Raw genomic sequence first — 24,517 nt, 5'->3', positions numbered from 1 at the left:
AGAAATAAAACTTACATCAGATGGCTGAGCGAAGAGAAATTTGGAAAGAATTTCAGGGATGCAAGGTGGGGAAGACTGTCATGAAACAGTGCCACTTAGTTATGACACAGTAGTTGCCACCATGGACACATAGATACCTGCATAAGGCTGGGACCACCAGCATCCATCATGCATAGAAGGGGTGCCCATGATGGCACAATTTTTCTTGGGGAGCTAATGAATCAGGTTGCTGGAAGGGAAGAGATTCATTTCCTCTAAATGAGGTACCCAGGTGATAAGATGGGGTTCATAGGGAAAGGAAGAGGGATAACACAGGGCGAGGAGGATGAATATAATCACAGTTCATTCAATATGTGTATGAACATGTCAAAAACGAAGAAAAAGAATGTTTTCCTAAGTGAGTACGGCATATCTGGGGTAGACAAAAGTGATTTGGATCGTGCCTACATTTTCATCCTACTGCACAGGGACGTTTGTTACCCTTTAATATAGTTGTCTTGCTCAATAATAAAAGCAGGTGACTACAGCTCACTCACTAGGTGGATACAGCTGTTCCCACCATCCCGGACTGTGACTTTCTTCTAGACGATGCAATTATAGAAACTAGATCAAATTATGTGGTGTTGAGAATACATTATCCCAGAGTCAGGGGCCATGAAATTCCTTTCATTCATCTCAGTGATGGCAAATATTGTCCTGTATCTTTTTGTTTCCTAATCTGAGAGAATATAGTGATCATAAACGAAGGACTTTGAGGGAGGCTGAGTACTAAAGAGACCATGGTGAAAATGGTGGCTGTGTTTGTGGGTTCTGGAACTTTGGTTTCAAGCCCAGATATATGATTATAGGGAAGTTGCTTAAGCCTTCCATGCTTGTTTCTCCTATTGGTATGGTACAGGAGATTGACTGTTGGGACTGGAGTTGATAAATAACACACATTCATCCAATGTTTGCTTCAGAATCAGTTGAGATACATGCAGACATCAAACAGAAAGCAAAATATTTTGGAGCAGACGCTATTAGAATCTAAAGTAATATGTTTAGTACAGGACATGCACTCAGACTGCGTAGTACCCAGATAGCAACTGACTGCTGTAGAAATACTGGGCTCTCACTGTAGGAAAAGCCTTTTGTCCTTGGTAATAAATAGTAACAGTATGCGTGTATCTTAGTTTCATTCCCTGTTGCTGTGATAAAATACTCTGACAAAAGCAATTTAAGGGAGAAATAAATTATTTTGATTCACTGCTCCAGATTACACTCAACTGGCAGGGAAGCCACAATAGCAGGAGTCTGAAGGAGCTGGTCACATGGCTTCTGCAATCAAAAAGGAGAGAGAGATAAATGCAAGCTACTGATTAGATTGCTTTCTCCATTTTACACTGCTCAGAATCCCTGCCCAGGTAATGGTTTTATCCACTTGGACATAGGTATTCCAAGATTAATCAACTTAATCAAGATAATCCCCACACAGGCATGCCCAGGAGCCTTTCTCCCAGGTTATTCTAGTTCCTGTCAACTTGAAGGTTAACACTGGCCATGTGTCTCCTGGAAACCAGCAGCCTCCCCTGAAAAAGGAAGCTGGAATGGAAAAGGGGGATAAGTTGAGTCTGCTCAGTGCCCTCTTCTACCATCCCCCATTAGCTAACCATTGTTCCCTTCATCAGAAAGAGTGGCAGCAGGGGGAGGATGGTTACTACACGTCATTTCCTTCCAGTGAACATAGAAATATGTAACAAACATTAACTTTATGACTATTCACTTTATAGAAGCATTATATGGATTAGATTATATATGTAGATACATGTAAAATACAGAGAATCTAGCATGAAGTAACTAACACACAAGGAAGCGATTATTGTTCCTGTGGTGGTTATTATTTCCATATTGCTCAGGAATAGTGGATATAAAATCAGTGGTAAGATTCCTTCGTACTTTGAAAGGAGGAGTCCTTTTGATCAAAACTTTGGATTCAATAATTAGATACTTCCCTCGTTAGAGAAATCTCCTGATTCAATGGCAACATTAGTGGATAAAACAGTGCTGATGGCCTCTGCTGGGAGAAGTGTTTGACACAAAGCCCTCCGCCCCCATCAATTCATCTCAGTGTTAGTCTCCATTACTTAGAATGGGACAAGAAAATGGGGTTAATTTATTCTTCGTCTCTAGTGTTTGTATTCTACATTCGACTGCTTCAATATATTCATTTTTATTTAGACAGAAGCTCATCGAAATAATCTATCAAAGTTTGTTATTGATTGACATTGAGAAGAAAAGAGAGTAACTGTTGAGAGGTCTAGCTATCTGAGAAATATTATGAACTGAAATGCCTGCCCTCCACTGCTCCTGGAGAATTTCAACAAAGTGGAGACTTTATTCTCTCTGATATTACTTGTTTGGGGTTTGAGTTTTGGATTTGCTTTTCTATGCAAATTGAGACTACCGGTCCCTATCTGAGACCATACCAACTAGGTTGTAGATTGGTTGGCCGTTTTGTGTTGCTTTGTGATGTGGTGACCTCAGATGGTGATAGTTTCGAACATGACTCTGACTACTGATTTCATGTTCTCTGTCCCACACCTGTGAGATTTGGCACCATGTTTTGGCTTTTCTTTCCAACAATCCTTGATATTGGTCTTTTGCTGAGCCTTATTCATGTTTAATTCACCCAAGAACAGGCTATAATTCTCCTCTGCCTTTCTTTAATCCTTTTATATACTCACTGTAGCACACATTTGTTTTGGAAAATACAGACAAGTGAAAAGAATCAAAGGGAGGAATCCCTTAAGCTTTACCACCAAATTTTATCATTATAAGTCTATAATCTCAAGTCAGAAACTTCTGAAATTAACCTGGAAAGCAGTATCCTTTGGGATATTGAGAGTTAAAAAAAAAAACATACCTGACATGAATCAATGTGAGGTCTTCAGACAGTTTATTTAACTCTGGATTTGTTTTTACTATGTTGTGCACATTTCCTATAGTACAAACAGTAAGAAATGGTACTCAGGTTACACTAACCACTCTTAATTTGAAACTATTCAGATCCTGAAACCATCTGTCCCTCATAGACTTTGGATAAGAATTGTGGACTTACAATAACTTTGATATATAGTTCAGTTCAGATTTGTATATTTGTACGTATGCATATAATATATAAAATATGTATACTTATATGCTATAAACAATTTACTACAATAGGATATACATTTATAAGGAGTTTATAGCAAGTAATAAATAGAAAAATAAATATACACGTAGTCATACCTTGAAAAAATATCAGCAGACTGCTCATATATTAACATTAATTATTCAAAAAGATACAATCTCCTCGGTCTGGTTTGTACCTTTTGTCACCTATACCAGAAAATGCTGATATTATCTTGGTTTTAATCTGATTTCTCTAACTATGTATTTTAAATCCTGAAATTATATATGAAGCTTCTAGCTACATACAAGCTAATGTATCAACAACAAATAAAGATGATATTGTACCCATAGATATTCTATCTGGTACTCAAATCTGAAGATATTTAAAGTGAGTAGTTTTGAAACACTCTAAGGTTTGGACACTTAAGTTTAGTGGGCTGCATCGTTTAAGGTAGCCCTGGTCTTAGCTCCATATGGTTAAGCTCTGAACATATTTGTTTAGGGTAATCCAATCCAGTCTAAACATGGGAAAGAAGAAAGGCCCTGGATTATGAGACCTATGTATTTCATTTGAAGCATGAAATTTGGATGCAGTGTGGTGCTTTGATGTGAATCGGAGACCATAATAGGGAACAAATTGCTTTGAGTTTCCTAGGAAATAATCACCCTTACTTGCTAGGACTTTCATCCTCCTGCTGGGAAAGGATTAGACTTCTTGTTGATTCTATAAGAAAATTAATTTAACAGCCTTTCAGAAATCTCTCCATCACCTGGGTAGAAGAATTGGAAGAATTTTAGTCAAATAGTTCATTATATTCTTTCCAATCTGTTTAAACTTGGTCTGTTCCTGTTCAGCTGTTATGCTGAGCTTTTCACAAAAAAATATTTTTGCAGTTTGGAATTTCATTCTTTTGTAACTTTACTTCCAAATTCTAATATCTAAAGGTTTTTTTTTTTGTCTGAGTACTGTCCCATGATTTCTTATTGAGCTAATGTACATGCTACTATTTAAACATAGTTGTGTCATATTTTAGGTTTTATCTGAAAATGATGTTTATATTTTCCACAATGATTGATTTGATGTTCGTTCTCTATCAGTTATTATTATTAATCAATAACAATTTCATAGACTTATTTGAAGAGTCAGGGAAGGGTAAGATTTGTAACACAGAAATAAATATCATCTGCATAAAGTTGCTATGTCCTCAGTCTTCTCTGTTTGGGATCTCAGGAAATCTTGAGTTGATCAGTAGTTTTGGTGTGAATCATATGCTAAGGAACAGAGATCTCTTTATTCCACTAAATGATGTAATACTGTATAATTACAACTAACAATATCTTAAGCTAGACATTCTTCACAGTGACTCTGTGATATTTAGCCAGTTACTTTTCTAAACTTTTTTTTTTTTTTACTTTAAAATGAGTACAAAAGCTATGCCATGTTCACAAGTTTAAAGTTGTGGACTGTATTTTGCAAGTTCTACAGAAGAAATGGCTGTTCCTCTTATTGATACAGTCAATATTTTTAAAAGCTATCACATTCTAGTTTCTTTCTAATTCTAACAGATTCTATTTTCTGTTTGTTAAATAATTTTCTTTGGGTTGTTTTATATAACAAGGTAAGAAGATGTTATGTTTTGTTTTTTTCTGGGAAAGCTCCTAGTTTTGCTGATGTATTAAGTAATCACTTGAATGTTAACAACATCAAGAGCTATAATTTCTGAAAGCAAGAAATTTTGTGGTTTTCAAAATAATTTTAATTGGATTAAACAAAACTAACAAAGTCTTAAAAGTAATTTTCAAAGGGAAATGCAGCTCTATTTAATTAGAAAATCGAGTTTTCATGTTACTGGAGGATCTTATCAAAGGAATATTTTAGCTTCCCTTTTCCATTGTTGAAACATTTCTTCTAAATAAACTGTTCCACATTTGTTAATCCTTGATCCTCTAGTTCCAAAAGGCAACAACTTTTAGTCACAATACAAAAGACCTGTTTGATAAAAACGGTGATTAAAAATAATGGTTTGGTGAGATGGCACATCTCAGTGGAAAAGTCACACCCTGGCAAGCCTGGGGACCTGAGTTTAATTCCCACAGATTGGAAGTTGAAAATTGACTCATACACATTATTATTTCACTTCCACAGATATGTCATAACAAACATGTACCTGCACACACAGGCACACAGACATGTGCCCTCACATGTACATAAACACTAAATGCCAATTTTTTTTATAAAAATAGAAATAGACATGAGCTGATAATTATTTACAGTTATGTACTGTAAGATTGAAGAACCATTTTTTAAAAGTGGGTGATTTTTAATTAATAGTATCATTGTAATCTTTCAATATGTGGTCATGAATTTAATTGCATAGAAGTAAAACCAGTGGAGTTGGAAATGACTGAATATCAGTTACCTTTGACTTTTGAGTTATGTTTAAAAGTACAATTTAATAGTATTAGTGAATCACCTGGTATTTCTGTTTAGCCAAAATGAAATATGCAAATCTTCATGGTCTATATCATTTTTCTACTTCATCTTTAGTCAGGATCCATCAGTTACATATATAGAGTAAAAACACATTTCTCTTCAAGAACAGAGTGGTATCTCCAACATTCTTCCTTTTCTCTTCGAAAAATGTCTCCTTTCTGGATCTGAGGAATTACACATTTTATTTTAATTGACATTATCATTGCATACTATCAATATATATGCATATTATCAATGATATATAGCAATGAGATATAAAAGGGGAATTTTAGAGCTTAAAGTTACCACAAATAAATTGTAACCTAATGATTAGGTTCAATGAGAATGGACAGATAAGCAGAAATATAATTGAACAAAAAATATGATCTAAAGGTTCTATATTAAAAGGAGCTTCACCAAGCCACTTTCTTCAGATTCCCTTCGGCTCCTCCATGTAGAAATCTCCTTTGATTATGGGTCAGGTCACCTGCTACATTGCAATCATGTGACCTATTTTTAGGAGAGGTAACTCAGAGATTTCCATACAAAGGTAACTCAGAGATTTCTGTACAAAGGCAACATAAAAACACAGTCAGAATGATGTCTGAAATGCCAGATGTGGAGAAGCATGTTCTGAGCCTCAACGTAAGTAAGCCATTAGCTTCTTGATATTAGATGCTAAGATACAGCTATAACTACCAAGTCTGTCTAAAGATTGTGTATTTTGGTCCCCTCCTCAGGGCTCTAGAACTAATCTACGTCTGTCTCTTTCTCCTCCATTCTCTTCTGCCCTCCCCCGCCACATTTCTTTATCTTGCTCCCTTCCTCTTCCCTTCATCCTTTCTCCGGCATCTTCTCCCTATCCTTACTTTCCCACCTTCTCTGTTTTCCTCCCTCGATCTTTTCTTCCTTTTGCAATAGAAGAATCATGTAAGAGTGTGAGTGATTAACAGGAGAGAAAACAAAATTATGTCAAGTCACCATTCAGAGTTTTGGAATAAAATTAGATAAATGCCTTCTATTGCTTTAGTAAATGAATACAACTAATGGCTATACATGGTTAATGATTGTAATCTTTATCACACAAAAGTATGTTTCTAAATTTATACATAATATATATGCATATTAAAATATTCAGATGTGGAAATGAATCACTCCAGACAAACCATTACAATGAATTCATATCTCAATTAAATTGAGTTGTAAACCACACAGTTGATTACCCCAAAGAGCTCATTTTAAATGCATATGACGCTTAATGGCTCCAATGGGAAGTATGCCCTTCACTAGTGATGAATGCTGCAACTTTTAACTGAAACAAGGTTACCTAACATATCAAGGTTATATAAGAGGCTGTCAAAGCAGTTATGACTACATAACTTTATAATTTGAATGCTCAGGTCACAACAGTTTTCTAAAATTAGATTGAAAAATGGAACAGGTGTAAATGAGTTTCTTTATTGAAGTGAAATGATCTTGAAATTTTATTTCTATGGTATGTTTTTAATAACTTTATCTTTCTGCAATAACAGTTAATTTTGGAAGCTACTGTTTTGTCGTCAAATGCCACTGTTGCTGTAGACAACATCAGTATATCCCAGGAATGCAAAATTTCCTATAAGTCACTTCGAAGTACCAGCTTACAAAACAAAGGTAAGATTTATTTTCTTGTGATTATTGAAATTTTAAACATTCAAGCAATTTGACTTTATTCATTAAAATGTATTATAGTCACTAGTATTTAATACAGGGTGTGGATATGCTGGATATATTTTTTAATGTTAATAAATAATCTTATTTACAGAACAATTTTTTTCGTTTTTCAAGACAGGGTTTCTCTGTGTAACAGTTCTGGCTGTCCTGGATCTCGATCTGTAGACCAAGCTGGCCTCAAACTCACTGAGATCCATCTGCCTCAGCCTCCCAAGTGCTGAGACTAAAAGCATGCACCACCACCGCCCGGCCTAGAACAAGTTTTTGTTGTTGTTGTTGTTTTAAAGCTATCTTTCCCTTTCATACATTTCTCCACTTTATTATTCTCCCTCACCCCCTGCTTTCTATTCTCCACTAGCCCCTTCTCAATGAGTCCCTCCTCCTCCATTCATACCTTCTTTATTTGTGTGTGTGACCCAGTGAGTATAGAGCTACTTGCTTAAGTGTGGTCACAGGCCATAGAACACCCAGACTAGAACTGAGTTGAAAGCTCCTTCCACACTGGCTAATCTGCATAGACCCCTAAAGTGCTATGCAGGCTCCTTGTGGGGGGAATTCATCAGTAGTATTACTCAGCTCTGAGCCCTGCATGGCAGAATTTGTGTGTGTGGTTTCCTGCCTACTTAGGAAACTGAGATAAGACAACTACTGAAAATCATTGACTTCAGGACCAGCTTGGGCGCACACACACACACACACACACACACACAGTAGAATATACATTTCTCTGTTGAGATCTGGACTAGAGAGCTAATTTTTAAAGTTAATATTTTTACTTATAATCAAATTTATAGATTTTACTTTCAAAATTTGATAGATGCATATACTGGATAAAAATCAGATTTGGTGGGTTAGCTTTTTTATCTTCTTAATATTTAAATTTTTAATTAACACTTAATAAATGCACATATTTATGGGTGAGAGTATGATATTTCAATACATGGATACAATGTATACTGAACAAATCAGGACAACTAATACATCTATCTCCTCATTATTGGAGCTCTTAAATTCTTATAATAGGTTATTATCAACTATAATCACTCCACTGTACTGTAGAAAACATTGTAACTTGCTGCTTTTATCTAAGTATATCTTAGTTGTCATTTTCTAACCAGTCTCTATCTTCCTTTGGCCAGCCTTCTCAGCCTATAGCAATCTGTACCATGTACTTTAATTGGCTTATTTTAAATATCCACATATTGGAGAAAATATACCGTATTTGATAGTCTGTCTTATTCACTTAGCTTAATCATAACCATGTCTATCCATCTGATACAAATAATGGGTAACCATTTTTTTAATCTATGATTTAAAATTCTTTTCTTCCTATATTGAAAATAGACTTTTTCCCTCATGTAATATATCCTGATTACAGTTTCTCTTCCCTCTGTTCCTATCAGTTCTTCTCCCCGTCTCTTCCCATCTGGATCTATTTTTTTCTCTTTCCCATTAGAAAATAGACAGAACTCTAAAGGATAATAATAAGATAACAATAACTAACGTGTCAGAATTGGACAAACCAAAGAGAAGGAAAAGAGCCCAAAAGAAGGCACAAGAATTAGAGACTCACTTGTTCACACATTTAGGAATTCCATAAAAATGTTAAACTAGAAGCCATAATATATATGCAGAGCACCTGGTTGCAGACCTGTGCAGGTCCTGTGCAGGCTGCCTCAGCTTCCATGAGTTCTTACGAGCTTTGATCTTGTTGGAAGGGCTTTGTTTTCTTGGCATCTCCTATCCCTTCTGGCTTTTACACTCCTCCTGCCTCCTCTTCTGCGGAGTTCTCTGAGCCCCCAGGAAAAGAATTTGATGGAGACATCCCACTTAGGGCTGAGTCTTCCAATGTCTCTTATTTGCTGTGTAATATCTATCTGTGTATTTGTAAGGATATTTGTAATATCCCTGTATTTGTTCTCATCTGCTGCAGGAGAAGGCCTCTCTGATGATGCATGAGCAAGGCACTGATTTATGGGTATGGCAGAATGTCATTAAGAGTCATTTTATTGCTACACTTTTTTAGCAGGACAATAAAATTTGTTTTCCCCCTTGATCCCTGGGCTAGCTGGTCTCAGGTTCCGGGTCACCCAAGCAGTGTCACATATGGATTCCATCTTGTTGAGTGGTCTTTAAATCAAATTGGTTGGTTGCTCTCAGAAACTTTATGTCACCATTGCCCTAGCATACCTTATAATCTGGACAGCTTTGTAGATCAAAGGCTTTGTGGCTGCATTGGTGTTTATGGTTCTATTTTGGTAGCATACAGAATACCTTCCAGTACCAAAGATGCTAGAACACAGTGGTGAAGGCTCTACGTAGGCACCAAGTTGATTTCTCCATGTTCATTGAGTTGTGTAGATTTTGTCTTCAGTAATGAGGCCTTGCTATCACTTGTGAAAATCCACCTATAGCATTTACACTCACCTGTATTGTTTAGGAATTCCCATACGGCCAACAACTCTATTATATGCAACCCAATCCTTGTACTAGAAGCTTTATTTTGGTGAGAAGAGATGTCCATTTGGGAGTTCTATCTTCCCTTTATTTTGTGATTCCATTTAGATTGTCTTTATGTATGTATATATGTTAGGAAGCACCTACTGCATTAGGTTTCTATACAACCCCTCATATAGCTCTTAATTTAAGCTATTGCTACCCATCCTTGCTTCCTTGAACCACTTTTCTCTTCCCCTCCCCACTTGATCCTCCCCTTCCAGAACTCCCCCACCCATCCATAACTATCTATTCTATTTCCTGTTCCTAACAAGATGTATCTGCCCACCCCTCCCCAGTCTCTTATACTGTAGCTAACGTCGGCAGCGTTTAGTTTGGTTACCACTGAATTAACAGCTAATATCCACATATAAGTGAATATATATCATATTTATCTGTGTCTGAGATACCTCACTCAGGATGTTTTTTTCTAGTTCCATATAATTACCTATGAAATTTCTTGTAGAATACCATTATTATTAATGGCTAAATGTGTGCATCTCAAATTTTCTTTACCCATCCATTCATGATTGGCACATAGTAACTACATATATTAGGTATTGTGAATACTATTTTTAAGTATAAATTCTGTATTGAAGATGGCTTTAATATTTTCAAATTATTTATTACTTTGTGTGTATGAGTGTTTTGCCAGCATGTATATCTGTGCATTGTGTGTGTAGTGCCTTCAGAGTCCAGAACAGGGAGATGGCTCTCCTGTAACTAGAGTTACAGATGATTTTGAGCTGACATGTGGGTGCTGGGGATCAAACCTGGATCTTCTAGAAAAGCAGCCAGTGTTCTTTACTGATGATCCATTTCTCTAACCCACTTGAAAATATCCTTCATTCTACAGAATATATAATTCTCTGTGTTAACATTATATGCATGAGAATTTATATCATACATGCATAATAAACCTTTCCAAGTACCATCTGTGTGTGAATGTTTCTTATAAATAATGAGGAATACAAAGAAGTAGATGTAATCATGCATTTAATAATTGATGAGTTTTTAAAAGTTACTTAGTATTGCCTTATTTTTGTTAATTAATCATTTTTTAATTATAGACCATGTTAAAAGAATTTCAATAATATGCAAGTTTTAAAGTTGATATTGAATGCAGTATAATTGAAGGTGTAGGAGAAGGAAGGTTTCATACTTTTCTCCACTTACAAAGACCACACCTTACATTCCTTTATATAAAAGATAGGTTAACAAGAGAAAAGCATAGCAAATTTATTTAAACAAAGTTTAATGTAACATAGGAAAGTTCAGGAATAAACCGAAGTTCCCAAGAAAAATTGTCCACGGTTGAGCTTAGGTTCCATAAAGGATGAGCAGCTACGTAGAAATGCAACTGGACAAAAGAGCATATGATGGAATGGTAATAGATCAATGGCGGGTGGGGAGGGGTCTGAGCAAGGTCCACAAGTTCAGTTTCATTTGGTCTCTGTGGTCTACAGCCATACCACCCTGAATGCACCCGATCTCGTCTAATCTCATTTGGTCTCTGTGTAGCATTCATTCTTCTTATGGTTTAGACTCTGGGTAGACTGAGGTTCTTAGGACCTGTTACCAGCAAGTATGTCAAAGAAATTGTTAAGGTCAACTTTCACACAGGGAGGTGCAAAAGGCCATGCAGTAACCTTGCTTCTGATACCTTTCTGTCTTTCTTGGCTTAGGTACTTTGTTATTTTTTTGGCCTTGACAAGCAAGAGTGTTGAAAAACTTTAAATATAAATGAAGTTAACCTTAGCAGGTCTGTGAGAAAACTTGATCACATGTATGAATAACTCTTCTTGTGACATAAGACAGAATTATTTTTGTATGTCAAACCCAGTTATTTCAACCATAAATCTAGCCAGGCTGATTTTAAATGTATGATTCATGAAGTACTAATGATTTTACATAAAGAAAATACCCTCAGTTCTACTAGTTCACATTATGTCTGCCATGTTACTGTATGATCTGCTTATGAGTAAAGACTTCACCTGGGCAGAAGCTGAATGAGACCCTGGACAAAGGAACTTGAAAATGTGCCCATCGCAAACTGGTAGTTTCATATTTGTGAGGCAGATTGGCTAGGCCTTTGAAAAACACTGTATTTGAACTGAAGCTTCTGGAAAGTTTTTATAGCACACAGAGAATTGCACTACTTCAGATAACTCTGGTGCACTTACCTCTCCTTTGTATTCCATGTATAATGCAAACAGCAAGTGGAACCATAAACCATGACTAATTTATTATATTTGAAATCTCAAAACTTTTCCTTTGAATTTCTCCTTTTATTAGTTTTCTTTCCCATTGGCTCTTATAGAAATGAGTATTGTTGAGACAATTAAACATTCCATTTAATTGGAGATAGAAGATAGAATGCTATTGATCTTAAGTTGAAGCTCAGTTTGCATCTCCAGATGATACAAAACTGTATTTCATTTAGCAAGGTCTGTGATTTCATACCCAAGTGGTCAGACAATGTGTGAAGGCCAACATGACTGAAAGTATGACTCATTCTGCCAGGATTTATGTGTCTATATTTATCCTCTGTATGTGTAAACTATACTAGTCTAATGAGAACTATATAATGAAGATGATCAGATCTGTAAAAGTCCTAAACAGAAGATCTAAAATCATAAAACCAGAAGATAATGATATAAGCTACAAACATTAGAAAGAATTAGTGTGACTACATTATCCTGAAATGCCCATGCATAGGAAAAGAACAACCTGATGACTGGAGAATATGTTTGTAAATTTTCTATATTATGGGGGTTGGCACTCAAAAATTATGAAGAATACATTTAACTTAATAACAGAGAAAAACCCTGATTTAAAATTAGACAAAGGACTCGAGTGGTATTTCTCTAAACAAGGTATAATATAGCTAACTGGTATATGAAATTGCTTAGTGCCATTAATCATTACCATAAGACAATGTCATGTATACTGATGCATACTATTGAGTACTGTTGATAGAAATATAGGTTGTCAGAGTTATGGAGAACAATGTGGAGATGCCTAAAGAAATTAAAAAGAGAAGCATCATGTGGCTTGGTTATTCCCATTCTGGGAAACTGCTCAGAGAAAATGAAATTACCATCAGATAAGTCTGGATATTCCCAGGTATGCTGCATCATTGTTTATAAAGGCCAACATCAGAAAATAACCCGTGTCCATTAACAGATAAAATGACAAAGAAGGGAGTATATGTTTAAAAAATGACGTAATACTGAACTTTATGATGAGATCCTGTCATTTGCCTTAACAAGGATGGACTATGTGATATTGTAATAAATTAGAAAAGAAACAAAGATATTACATTGTTTGGCTGATATATATATAAGAAGGCCAAGAGAAATAATATAACTGTGGATATGAGGATCTGGGGAGAAGTTGGGAGATGTAAAGGCGCACAATGTAGGAAGCCTATAAGATGTGCAAATCTATCTGTTAATAAGATTGTATATAGTGATGATTTCTAACAAATGAGTAAATTTAATTGATCTTACAATTACTTATTTTTTTTAAAAGATTTATTTATTATGTATACAGTATTCTGCCTGCACACCAGAAGAGGGTGCCAGATCTCATTACAGATGGTTGTGAGCCACCATGTGGTTGCTGGGAATTGAACTCAGGACCTCTGGAAGAGCAGTCAGTGCTCTTAACCTCTGAGCCATCTCTCCAGCCCCATTACAATTACTTATAAACACACACACACACCACCCAAACTCCAAAGGCAAAGAGTATGAGATGGTAGACACGATAATGTTGTTTATTGGAACAATACTTCTATCATCAAAATCCCATGAAGTCAGATTGTATACTTTGAATACACCTAATGGTATGACTATACAAAGCTGACTAGGTAGAAGTGTACACAAATAACTACTGCAAATAACTACTCAAGAGAGTTGGAAAATGCAGTCTATACAGATAGAAATTTTCTAAGCAGGAATTTTACAATGTGCTGTTTATTTTTCTTACTACATAATATATATGTATATGTACATATATATAGAAACTTCTGTTATAAATTAATGCTTCTATAGTTGCATTATTATAACTGACATAATTAATTCTGACCAAATGTACTTAGTTTCAAAACTTTGTATAAAGTCTTTTTAATGAAATAATTTCATACAATATATTCTGACCATGCTTTTCCCTTCCCTCAACTCCTCCCAGATCCTCTTGACCACTCTACCCACCCAACTCTATGCCTGTTCTTTTTCTGTCTCAAAAAAAAAAAAAACAGCCAACCAACCAAACAAGAAACTCATGTAAAAGAAACCCTCCACAAAAAACACAAAACCAGAAACCAAAATATACAAGCAAAAGAGCAAAATCCCCAAAGAACTATGAGACCAATAAACCTGTAAAATTATCATCGAGTTTGTTTTGTATTGGCCATCTACTGATGTGCATGAAGCCTACCCTGAAGTGTTATAAAATCTTTTACAGCAAAACAAATCCAAGAGGTAGGCACTATTACTTTCCTCATTTTATAGATGTTATCATCAATGGTGTCTCTTCAGAAAATAGAAAACGACACAAGTAATTTAAAGAGTCAAAATCTACTGTAAAGAATTATTATGTGCTAAAAAGTAGATAGCTACAAAAAGAAATACAAGAGAACAACAAAGAAAAAAGAAATCGTTTCTAGGGCTGAGACAGAATGCAAAGAAGGAACAAGTAGGTGATCTCACTATCCTCACACAGGAGCTGACTCTGAAGGAGCCATTAGACGAAGATCTTTGCTGGGTTTACTTTGTCATAGCCAGTGTATCACTGACAGTGTTATTTTCAGGATGCCCATGTTAATAAAGGACAAAATACCTCAATATGTTCATGACAGAAGAGAACTATAATTGGTTTCTTTCAATTCGTGCAGTTATGGGGCAGGTACCTAGACAAACAGCAAAACCCTACTAGAACCCCCATCCTAAAAGGAAAGAAACTACTTCCACTACAAAGTCTGACACTGAGCCATTCAAAAGAGAAATCTTTTCAATTTCAAAGCAGGGTGGTTTTGAAGTCAATGTAATAAATTTGTGGCCATCATACTTGCCTGGTGCTGCATAGCCTATAGCTGGTAGACTCTAAACACAGTCTACCTTTAAAACCTGCTCCCCTAGGCACACATTGTACAGCCCTTCTGACTTTTCAAGGTCATCCTAGCCCCAGACTGAGATTTTCCAGTCACTCTTGTGGTTAATTTGAGTAATATTAAGTTCTAACCAGTTGATGAGACTCATTCTTGGAAGAGAAACAACTCTCTAAGTCTTCTAGAATGCCACATGGAAGCACAGTGCATGCTGTCTGGAGTGTCAAGGACTTATGTCCTCAAAATAACAACTGACGCTTTTCCTTTAGTAATACAAATTTTTTCATATGATATGTTTTGATCATATTCACATCCCTCTCCTAACTCCTCCCAGATCCAGCCCCCTTTCTACCTACCCACCACTATGTTCTTTCTATCTCTTATAAAACCCCAAACCTATATTATGTATCACAAATATGTAAAAAGATAGATTTATAGACATAAGAGGGATACTATTCAGGCAATAATCATAGTGAATTGAGTTTAAAATTAGCAAATGAACTCTCAACCTCCAAAGGTTTAATTTGTTTTCTTTGCTTGCTATATTTTGGAGTGTTGATTTTCTCCTGTGAATCTGTTTATTCATAGAAATGCTAATGCTTCGTTTCTTTTTAAAAATGGATCTTTCATTAAAGATTCTGAGTTAAGATGAGGTAACGGTTCAGTGAAGATTGAGAGGATCTGATTTTCTCATGCTTTTGTAAGGATGTTAGACGGACTGGTGTGGATTTTAGGCTGGGATTCTAGCTTTGAACTAGCTAGCATAAAGATTTTCCCATAGAGAACCCAAGTTCCTTAGAGCATGGGACTTCCCTGCCCAGAGAAAAAGATATCATGTCCCCCAGTGCTCAATCATAAACAGAAATCTTACTGGGAATGGAACACTATGGTTCTGTTCAAATGTTTAATGTTTTAGTTGAATTTTAATATAATTTTCTCACTTTTATGGCTATCACTAACCTAAGTTAACTTCTTTTTCTTTTAGGACCTACTTCAAAAATTATTATGCATATTAAAGATTTAGAATTCTAGTACTTCTAGATTATGTTCAGATTTTAGAAGCATGGTGAATTTATTTTATATATTCAGTTTTCATAAGTGAGAGAGAATTATTTTTTAAAAAATGTATGAAATATGTAGAAACTGTCAAGTTCTATAGAATGTTGGTAGCTTTGGATAATTTAATTCATTATTTTATATTCACTTTTAGTATAATTAAGTTGCAACTTAAGTATACAGGTTTTCAAGAATCTTCCCCCTCCCTCCTTCCCCACTACTTTCTTTCCTTATTCTCTTCTCCCTCCACACCTCTCAGTTAAACACCACACTAACTACGGTGTTTTCTTAAATTCATTCCGTATATTTTTATCCTCGTTGAGGTACAGTCATATGCCAATTAGCCATAGGAATTATTTACACAATATGTTAAGGGCAGTGTCACAGTGTTCTTATAACACACAAAAACTAAAAGACTCCAGCATCTCCAGATGATGTAATTTAATGAAACCACTGTAATGTAAGTGGTCTGTCATTGAAGAAAATGCTGTGATGTAGTGCATATCTGCACCTACATAACTGGGCATACATGACCCATCTCTGCAGGACTTTTTGGTCATCAGAAAGCATGAAGCAGCTGGCTGAAGAATGAAGCTTTGTTGCATATGGTAAGCATGGTAAAATCACATGCCATGAGGTTCGTGTCAGAGTATTTTATACATAGGCTGTGCTGCCATTTGTGAAGAAGACACCTGTCTGTGTATTTCTGTTGAAGGCAATGTTTACAGCCCTTCTCCTTGTCTTGTTACTCACACCAAACTGAAGCTCAGTAGGACAATCTGTGACAAGTGGGTGAATGGGTGGCAGTGGCAGAAAATAGTCAGCACCCAGTTTTGTCCAACTAACTCTATAGAGTTCTGTACGGTCCATTCCTTCTGTGCAGGTTGTTTGACGATAGACCAGTGACAATAAGCTCATGGTTACGGCCATTTCTGAAGGGACCTAGTCATTTGTTTAGTCATTTCTTTATGTCAACATGTTCCTTGGGATCAAATTGTGGCTTAGTATTTAGTGGCACTCAGTAATTGTTACTAGCACCCCTCCACTGTGTTATGCCAATAAGCAGCCATGTCATAAAAGAGGAGGAAGGAGTCAATTTTTCACTGTTTAAAGCCAAACTTTAAATGTGCTTTCACTTTTCACTGTTATCAAGATACTGTTCAGAAGTTCTTTTGTCAAGAAAGAGTTTTACTAAACCTTGGGATAGTGGGGTTGGTTCAATAATCAAGGGCTCATACTGCTCACACAGAATAATCTGTGTTTGGGTCTCAGCACCCATATTGGGTGGCTAACAATAGCATGTGACTTCAGCTTCAAGGGTTCTGATGTCTCTGACCTTTGCAGGTACCTACACACACTTGCAAAGACACCCATACAGAGAGACACATACACAAAATAAATCTTAAAAAAATCTATTAAGCCAGTCTACATTTTAGCATGGTGGGGAGAGGTCATGAGCTCCCACTCCTATACAAGGAACTGCTAACGAATGATGGCTTCTGGGGAGGGAGAGTCAATTGTTTTTAAGGTTGTGGCCCCTGGTACTGGTATACAGATCAGGCTCCCCATGGGCAGCATAAACTGGAGAAGATGGGCTATTAAAAAAAATAAAGAGAGGACACAAGTAGGGAGGGAATGGACATGTGAGGATGAATTTGGAGGGAGTTAGGAGGGTTACAATAAAAATGCACTGTACGAAATTCTCAACGAATTACCAAAATATTATATTACAACAGATACTGTAACTTTACATAGTACTGCTCAGAAAATATTTTCACACTAATGAAGACTTCATGTGTCAAAAAACATCAATAGATGGTTTTATCACGTCTATATTGGATGAAAAGATGTGTATGTTATTATATTTTGGTCTATGGAATAAGATGTAGATGAAAAAATTAAAATTTACTTGACATTTCTCCATGACAGAAAGACATTTTGTATTTCAGACCATTTTATGAGTACTATAATTTGTTTCTGTCTAAAGATAGTCTTCTAAAATTGGTGAAATTAAAAATATATACATGTTTTCTTATTCTCTCTGTTTCATATAAAAAAATAAACAGTCTGTTTAGCATAGAATTCAATGAAGTAGTAAAGCTATTAGCCCTCAAAATGGAACAATCTCTTTTCCTGATATACATAGTCACTTTTAGATGCTGATTGTATGTTTCTCCAGACCATAACCAAACAGCAGCCATACTGTGAGTTCCTTTCATTAAATAAATGCATTGAGAGAAAGCTTGCATTCCCTGCATTAGAAAGACTAAGGGCCACGTTTTAATTTTTTTCATGCATATTTTCTGAAAAAAAAATTGTTCTGAGAGCTCTCTTGGTAAGATGAGGGATATTTTAACTTAATTACCAACTTACAGGCTTTATGCAAAGTATTTCTATATAAAACTATAGCTTTTACCCCAATAAATGTTAGAAAATTAATTGCCATTTTCTAGCCTCTATTTTATTTTGTTTTCTGTAAAAAATAAAAAAGGTGGTAGTGGGGAATCTCAATATAAATTTGCTAACTATTCAACAACTTGCTTTTCAAATTAAACCATGTTGGAAATGAATTCTGATAGAAGAAAACCTGTCAAAGTTTTTCTGAGTAAAAAGGATTCTCATTTTCTTCTTCTTGTCTTGAAGTTTAAAATCTGCACACCATTTTCTACTCTGAAAACCTCCACAGAAGGATAGAATTAAAAAATGCCCTAATAGCAAGTTGCTATTGGTGAAGGCTCTCTGTTCCTGTGACCTAAAACCAAGAAATGGGAGACAGCCCATTAATTCTCACTTATCAAAATCATTGATCACAGAGGAAAAACTGTATTTCCACAGACAGGTAAAATCTGCTGAGTCGCTTGTGGTATTTTGATCAATCAGAAGATAATGTTGTTAAATCAGGAAAATCAAAGTTAGAAGAGAAAGTGAGTGATTGCCCTTTTTTGAAAATTTTACTGATGTTAAATCATGATATTTATTAAAAAGCTTTTCTATGAGTATATGAATTATATTTTAATTAATTCTTAATGCCGTCTTGAGAATATTTTTTTTCTGTATCATTACTTTGAGCTCATATGAGATATTTTTTTTCCGTCAAGACAATTTTTCTTCACCCTTAAAGCTTACAGACTAGAATTATAAGTAGTTTATTGTAGTGGGTATCTGTTCTATCTATGACCTGGAAGCACAGCTCCTAGAGATACATCAGGTAACTTTCCTACTTACCTATGACCTTGAAGTACCTGCCCCTGGGGTGTGGCTCAGGGCCACCCTTCAGACCTGAGACTCACCTATGCTGCCCTCTTCTCTCACTTCTGGGCTTGGATTCTGGGATGGACTCATGTAGAAGAACAGCATTCAACTGTACCTTGGCCTTCCAGGACCTGAGGATAAATCTCCTGCTCTGTAGTGAGTCTTCTTTCCTAATAAATTCCTTTACCCTTTAAGCAGATTCCATGGATTTCTCGTAAGAGTGTATTTGTTCTTGCTACTATAAACTTTATCCATTTTGATCATTTTCTTCCCCGTCTACTGTTCCTGCCCATCTGATTTTCATATTCGAGTTAGTAATGTGCACAGAAGGTAGAGAAAACATATTAATCCTTTCCTATTTAATGTCAGTTTTTGTAAACTTTTACCAGCAGAGATAATGATGCATTTGCTTCTTTGGTTCATCTGAACCTGCCTTTGGGGTAGCCAGGTGAACAAACTTTTTGAAAAGATAATTTAATAACTGAGTATTCTTATGTTCTTTTCAGTACTGACTTTGTACCCGACTGCCCTGTAGTGTGCTTGTATTTATTACTCTCTTTGTAGCTAAGTAAAGTGCAGAGAGAGTGAGGGTCAGAGTTGTTCCCACTTAAAGGGGTTCAAGACAGAGATGGACTCCAAAGTGTGATTCAGATTCTCCACTGAGTCTTCAGGATAATTAAATTTGCAAGAATCTCAAATAATGTAACCACCCCACACCTGAGGCATTTAACTAAAAAGTCTGAAAATAGCCTCATTGCTTCGTAAATTGTAGTCAATTTATTTTGATTATTTTCATCATTTTGCTGAATTTACATGGCAAGTGTAGAAGGAATTTACCCTTTTAGTGAGGAGTCCAAGTGTTTCTCAACCTTCTTAATGCTGTGACCCCTTAATACAGTTCCTCATATTGTGGTGACTCCCAACCATAAAATTATTTTATCATTGCTTCATAACTGTAATTTTGCTACTGTTATTAACCATAATGTAAATATCTGATATGCAGAATATCTTATATACAACCCCCAAAGGGGTCTCGACTCATAGGCTGAGAAACAGTGCTCTAGGTTTGTGACTAACAGAGACTACAACTACTTTATTGCTGAACAAATAACAGTAACTAGTAATGATGATCAATGCCTGCTGCAGGAAATGGTACAAAAGAAGGAAAATTGTTTATTTATTCTACAGTGGAAAGTAGTTTATAATTTGTTGGACAGTAGAAAATATCTATGAAAATTACAATAATATAAAAAATTGTGGGATTTCCCCATTGCCAACAAGGAAGAGTCAGGATGGTCAGAAATCAGTGATTTATTTTTTAGTTGTTTTTTTTATCTGCAATGACAAATCAAATTTTTATTCATCAGGTATTTGTAAAATAAATTATCTCTTTATCATATTCAGTAAATGATCTCTGATATTTTGTCCTTCGTGGTGAAAACCCAATTGTCCAGATAATTAGAAGAGGGATAGGTTAATTTGGCCCTGAGGTTATTTAACTAAAATTCCTGGGATCCTTTATTACCCAACATGGTGTGTCCTTCAGCTCCTTCCAGACCACTTATTTTGAACTTAACCATTTTTAAGGTCCAGTTCTATGGTGGTATTTTATTTGTACTGAAATGTGATTTTAATTGTATGTTAATAAATAAAGTTGCCCAGGGGTCAGAGCTATTAGCAAGCCATAGGAAAGCAGGGCGGTGGTGGCATACGCTTATAATCCCAGCACTTGGTAGGCAGAGCTAGGTAAGTCTCTGTGTGTTCAGGGATACAGCCAGCATTGGAGACACATGCCTTTAAGACCTGGAGGGCTGTACTTACAGGCAGTGACGAGGCAGTCACGTGTTTGGGTTTACAACCAATGAGAAGGCAGAACAGAAAGACTATATAAAGACAAACACACAGGAAGTAGGTCTCTTTTGGAAATTTAGGACCACTGCAGGAGGAAGGATAAGGTTTTAGCTCTGAGCTCTGAGCTCTGACCTCTTGGTTTTCTATTTTACATTGGTTCTGTATTTTTTATTTAATAAGACAGTTGGTTACATCTACACAGTTCCAGTCTAACCCAATTAGTACTTTCATATCTTTAGTGTCATTTAATGGTTCACTTTTATTTGATGATATATTTTATGATATATTTTACATGCCTCCATATTGAAAAATGATTTTATTACTGAATTCCATTTCCTTTCCCAATTTTATATTGTGGATTATTTTTATCAAGTAGCACTGGCCTTCTCTTTGATTTCTTTAAGAGAATTGCCATATATCTAGGGACTAAAGAAACATTTGGTGTATATTTCTGAGAATTTAGGAAACTAAAAGGATATAAACTCTGATTTCAAGTAGTACCAGGAACACTGAAGGACTTGAAGGAAGTCCTATGTAGGCACACCATACTGTACTGGTTAGAAATCTTTAAAAAAAAAAAAAAAGAGTCATTCAAATATTTAGAATAAAGTAAAATTTGCCTGCAAAGAATCATTTCTAGTCCTCTTTAAGTTGGGAAAATTTTCTTCTATGATTTTGTTGAATATATTTTCTGTGCCTTTGAGTTGGTATTCTTCTCCTTCTTCTATCCCTGTTATTTGTAGGTTTGGTCTTTTCATGGTGTCCCAAATTTCTTGGACATTTTGGTTCATGACTTTGTTGGCTTTAGTGTTTTCTTTGACTGATGAATCTATTTCTTCTACCGTGTCTTCAATACCAGAGATCCTCTCTTCCAACTCTTGCATTCTGTTGGTTATACTTGCATCTGAAGTTCCCGATCTTTTACTCAGGTTTTCTATTTCCAGTATTCCTTCTGTTTGTGTCTTCTTCATTTTTTCTATTTCCCTTTTCAGGTCTTGGACTGTTTCCTTTATTTGTTTCATTGCTTTTTCATGATTTTCTTTCAGTACTTCATTGTTTTCTTCCAGGACTTTATTGTTTCTTCTAATTTGTTTGCCCTTTCCTCTAGTTGTTTATAGCATTCTTCCCATTTTTTTGTCTTTTCCTCTACACAAGCCTCTACCTTCTTCATGATGTTATTAATAAGGCTGTTTTCTTCTGCTTCTTCCAATTTTTGATGTTCAGGTCTAGATGTTGGAGGCAGGCTAGGTTCTGGTGATGCCGTATTGCTCTTCATTTTGTTGTATGTACTTCTGCCTTGACATCTGCCCATCTCCTTGTGGTTCGTTCTTGGTCTTTCAGGGTACTTGGTTCAGACAGAGCTGACAGATTTAGGAAGTCTCTCTCTCTCTTGTCCAGATGGGAGCTCTCTTGTCCAAATGGGAACTCCAGGGCAGGATGGAAGCTCTTATCTAGACGGGAAGTCCGGGGCAGGATGGGAGCTTTTGTCCAGACAGGAAGTCTGGGGCAGGATGGGCGCTCTTGTCTAGAAGGGAAGTGTGGGGCAGGATGATTTCTAGTCCTCTTTAATTGAAAGAATAGGGATCAGATAAAAATGAGGTGTTATCTTTAGAATTTGGAAGACAGCACCTGCCAATTCTTTTTGCCATTGTTACCAGAGTGTTTATTTTCTATTAATCTATAAGCTTTTCATTGTATGTAACTGCTACAAATGTAATGACTGGAAACAATGCTCATTTACAAAACTGACTCTTTCATCCACTGGTCCAGCATCTACTGATTCAACTAAATGCAGATCAATAATATTTGAATCAAATTTTTATGCTTGCACTAAAACTATTTAGAGGTTGCTTTTATTCCCTAAACTCTGTGACTACTTACAGATAGTTTCTGTTTTGTTTGTATTAGAATTACACATGACTCAAAGCATGTTGGAGGATGTATTCAGGTTTCAGGGAAATAACCATGCCATTTTATATTGGTGACTTGAACACTCAAAGATATTGGAATGAACAGGTGAGAAGTGAGGAATGTATTCTGGAAACAGCTCACCTACACAATAGGACAGCTCAGTCCCATAGTGCTGGACACCAGAAGCCCAGGGGGGGTGTGACTTACTTCTCTGCTTAGTGCCTAAAAAGTTCATAATCAAAATGTGTGTTGATATGAATTTCATCTTGAGACTTAAAATATAACGGCTTCTCGTTGTCTTCAGGTTGTTAGCATAACAGGGTTCCTTGAGGCTGCAAGACCAAGGCCCTTGTTTCATATGTTTACTCTCTGTTTAGGGCTTCTTTACTCTTCCTGAGTCGTCTATATTCCTTCTCATGTAGCCTCTGGCTTTAATCCACAGTGTAATCTCAAGACTTTATTTTTTTCTTCCTCTCATGTTTTTCTTTATGACGATAGAATATATATCACATAAAATTTAGTAGCTGATGGTGTGAGTGAGTATATCAGTATACTCAACCTTTTTATACCAGCACTGTATAAAACCAGGCATGATTGTTCAGTTATAATCCCAGCACTAAGATGGTAGAGGCAGGACAATTACAAAGTCAAGGTCATCCTCAGCTACAGTCAGCCTCGGTTAAGTTATTCTTGGTCTCAAAAATAAATTATAGTCTTATACATCTTTATTGTATTGTTAAGCAGTGTTAACTTATCCACACTATTCCAGAACCATCACCACCACCCATCTCCAATACCCACCAATCTCTCTGAAACTTTATCATGTATTCCCTCCTTGTCTAGATTTTTTGCAATATCCTTAATTATAGGTTATATTATACATTTATAATTCATATATTCATTTATGGGATTAATATATAACAATATATGAAATATGTTCATAAATATAATTTATTTCATATTTATTTAGCATATAAAATAAAATATATAGTTTTTAATGTAGATTTTGTTATACTACTAAAACATCTCACTTGTTTCTCCTCTCATTGAAAATTATAGCTGAATGTTGAAGAGATCTCTAATTTCACCATCTATAATTTTTTTCTATATTTTTTCTCCTGCTTGCTTTCCTGCCTTCTTCCTGTTCTTTCAGTATTTATAAAGTAGAGACATTCATTCTCTCAAGGCTCTTGAGGCTCTTTCTATTCCCCTGTGTGAGTGCTCGGTGCACAGCTGTAGGCTTGCTTCCTTACCCACTTCTCCAGATGTTTCCTTCCCCACCCACTTTCCCCCAAAGGCATTCTTCATTGTGTTTCTTAAGACTGCAGCACTTCTCTCTAGACAAACTTACTAGACATTTTATTGTTCTGGTGATGATCTATCCATCTCTCTATCACCTATCTGTTTATTTATCTATCTACTTATCTGTCATCTATCCATCTATGTATCATCAACTATTTCCTGTCTATCTCTGCTAATGCTACCTTCTACAGCCCCCCTGTATA

The 24,517-nt window shown here is 35.8% G+C and overlaps 1 protein-coding gene across 1 annotated transcript in view; it reads left to right on the top strand.

Moving 5' to 3' along the window:
- Positions 1 to 24,517, top strand: part of Malrd1 (MAM and LDL receptor class A domain containing 1) — a 602,817-nt gene that overhangs the window by 116,655 nt on the left and 461,645 nt on the right. The window contains exon 14 of the mRNA XM_076572692.1: positions 7,156 to 7,276. Coding sequence (XP_076428807.1) covers positions 7,156 to 7,276 — 121 coding nt within the window. The remainder of the gene's footprint in view (positions 1 to 7,155; positions 7,277 to 24,517) is intronic.

This window comes from Peromyscus maniculatus, chromosome 5 (genome assembly GCF_049852395.1).
Source record: "Peromyscus maniculatus bairdii isolate BWxNUB_F1_BW_parent chromosome 5, HU_Pman_BW_mat_3.1, whole genome shotgun sequence".
Classification (NCBI taxonomy): domain Eukaryota; kingdom Metazoa; phylum Chordata; class Mammalia; order Rodentia; family Cricetidae; genus Peromyscus; species Peromyscus maniculatus.
This window is presented reverse-complemented; position numbering and strand designations above follow the sequence as displayed.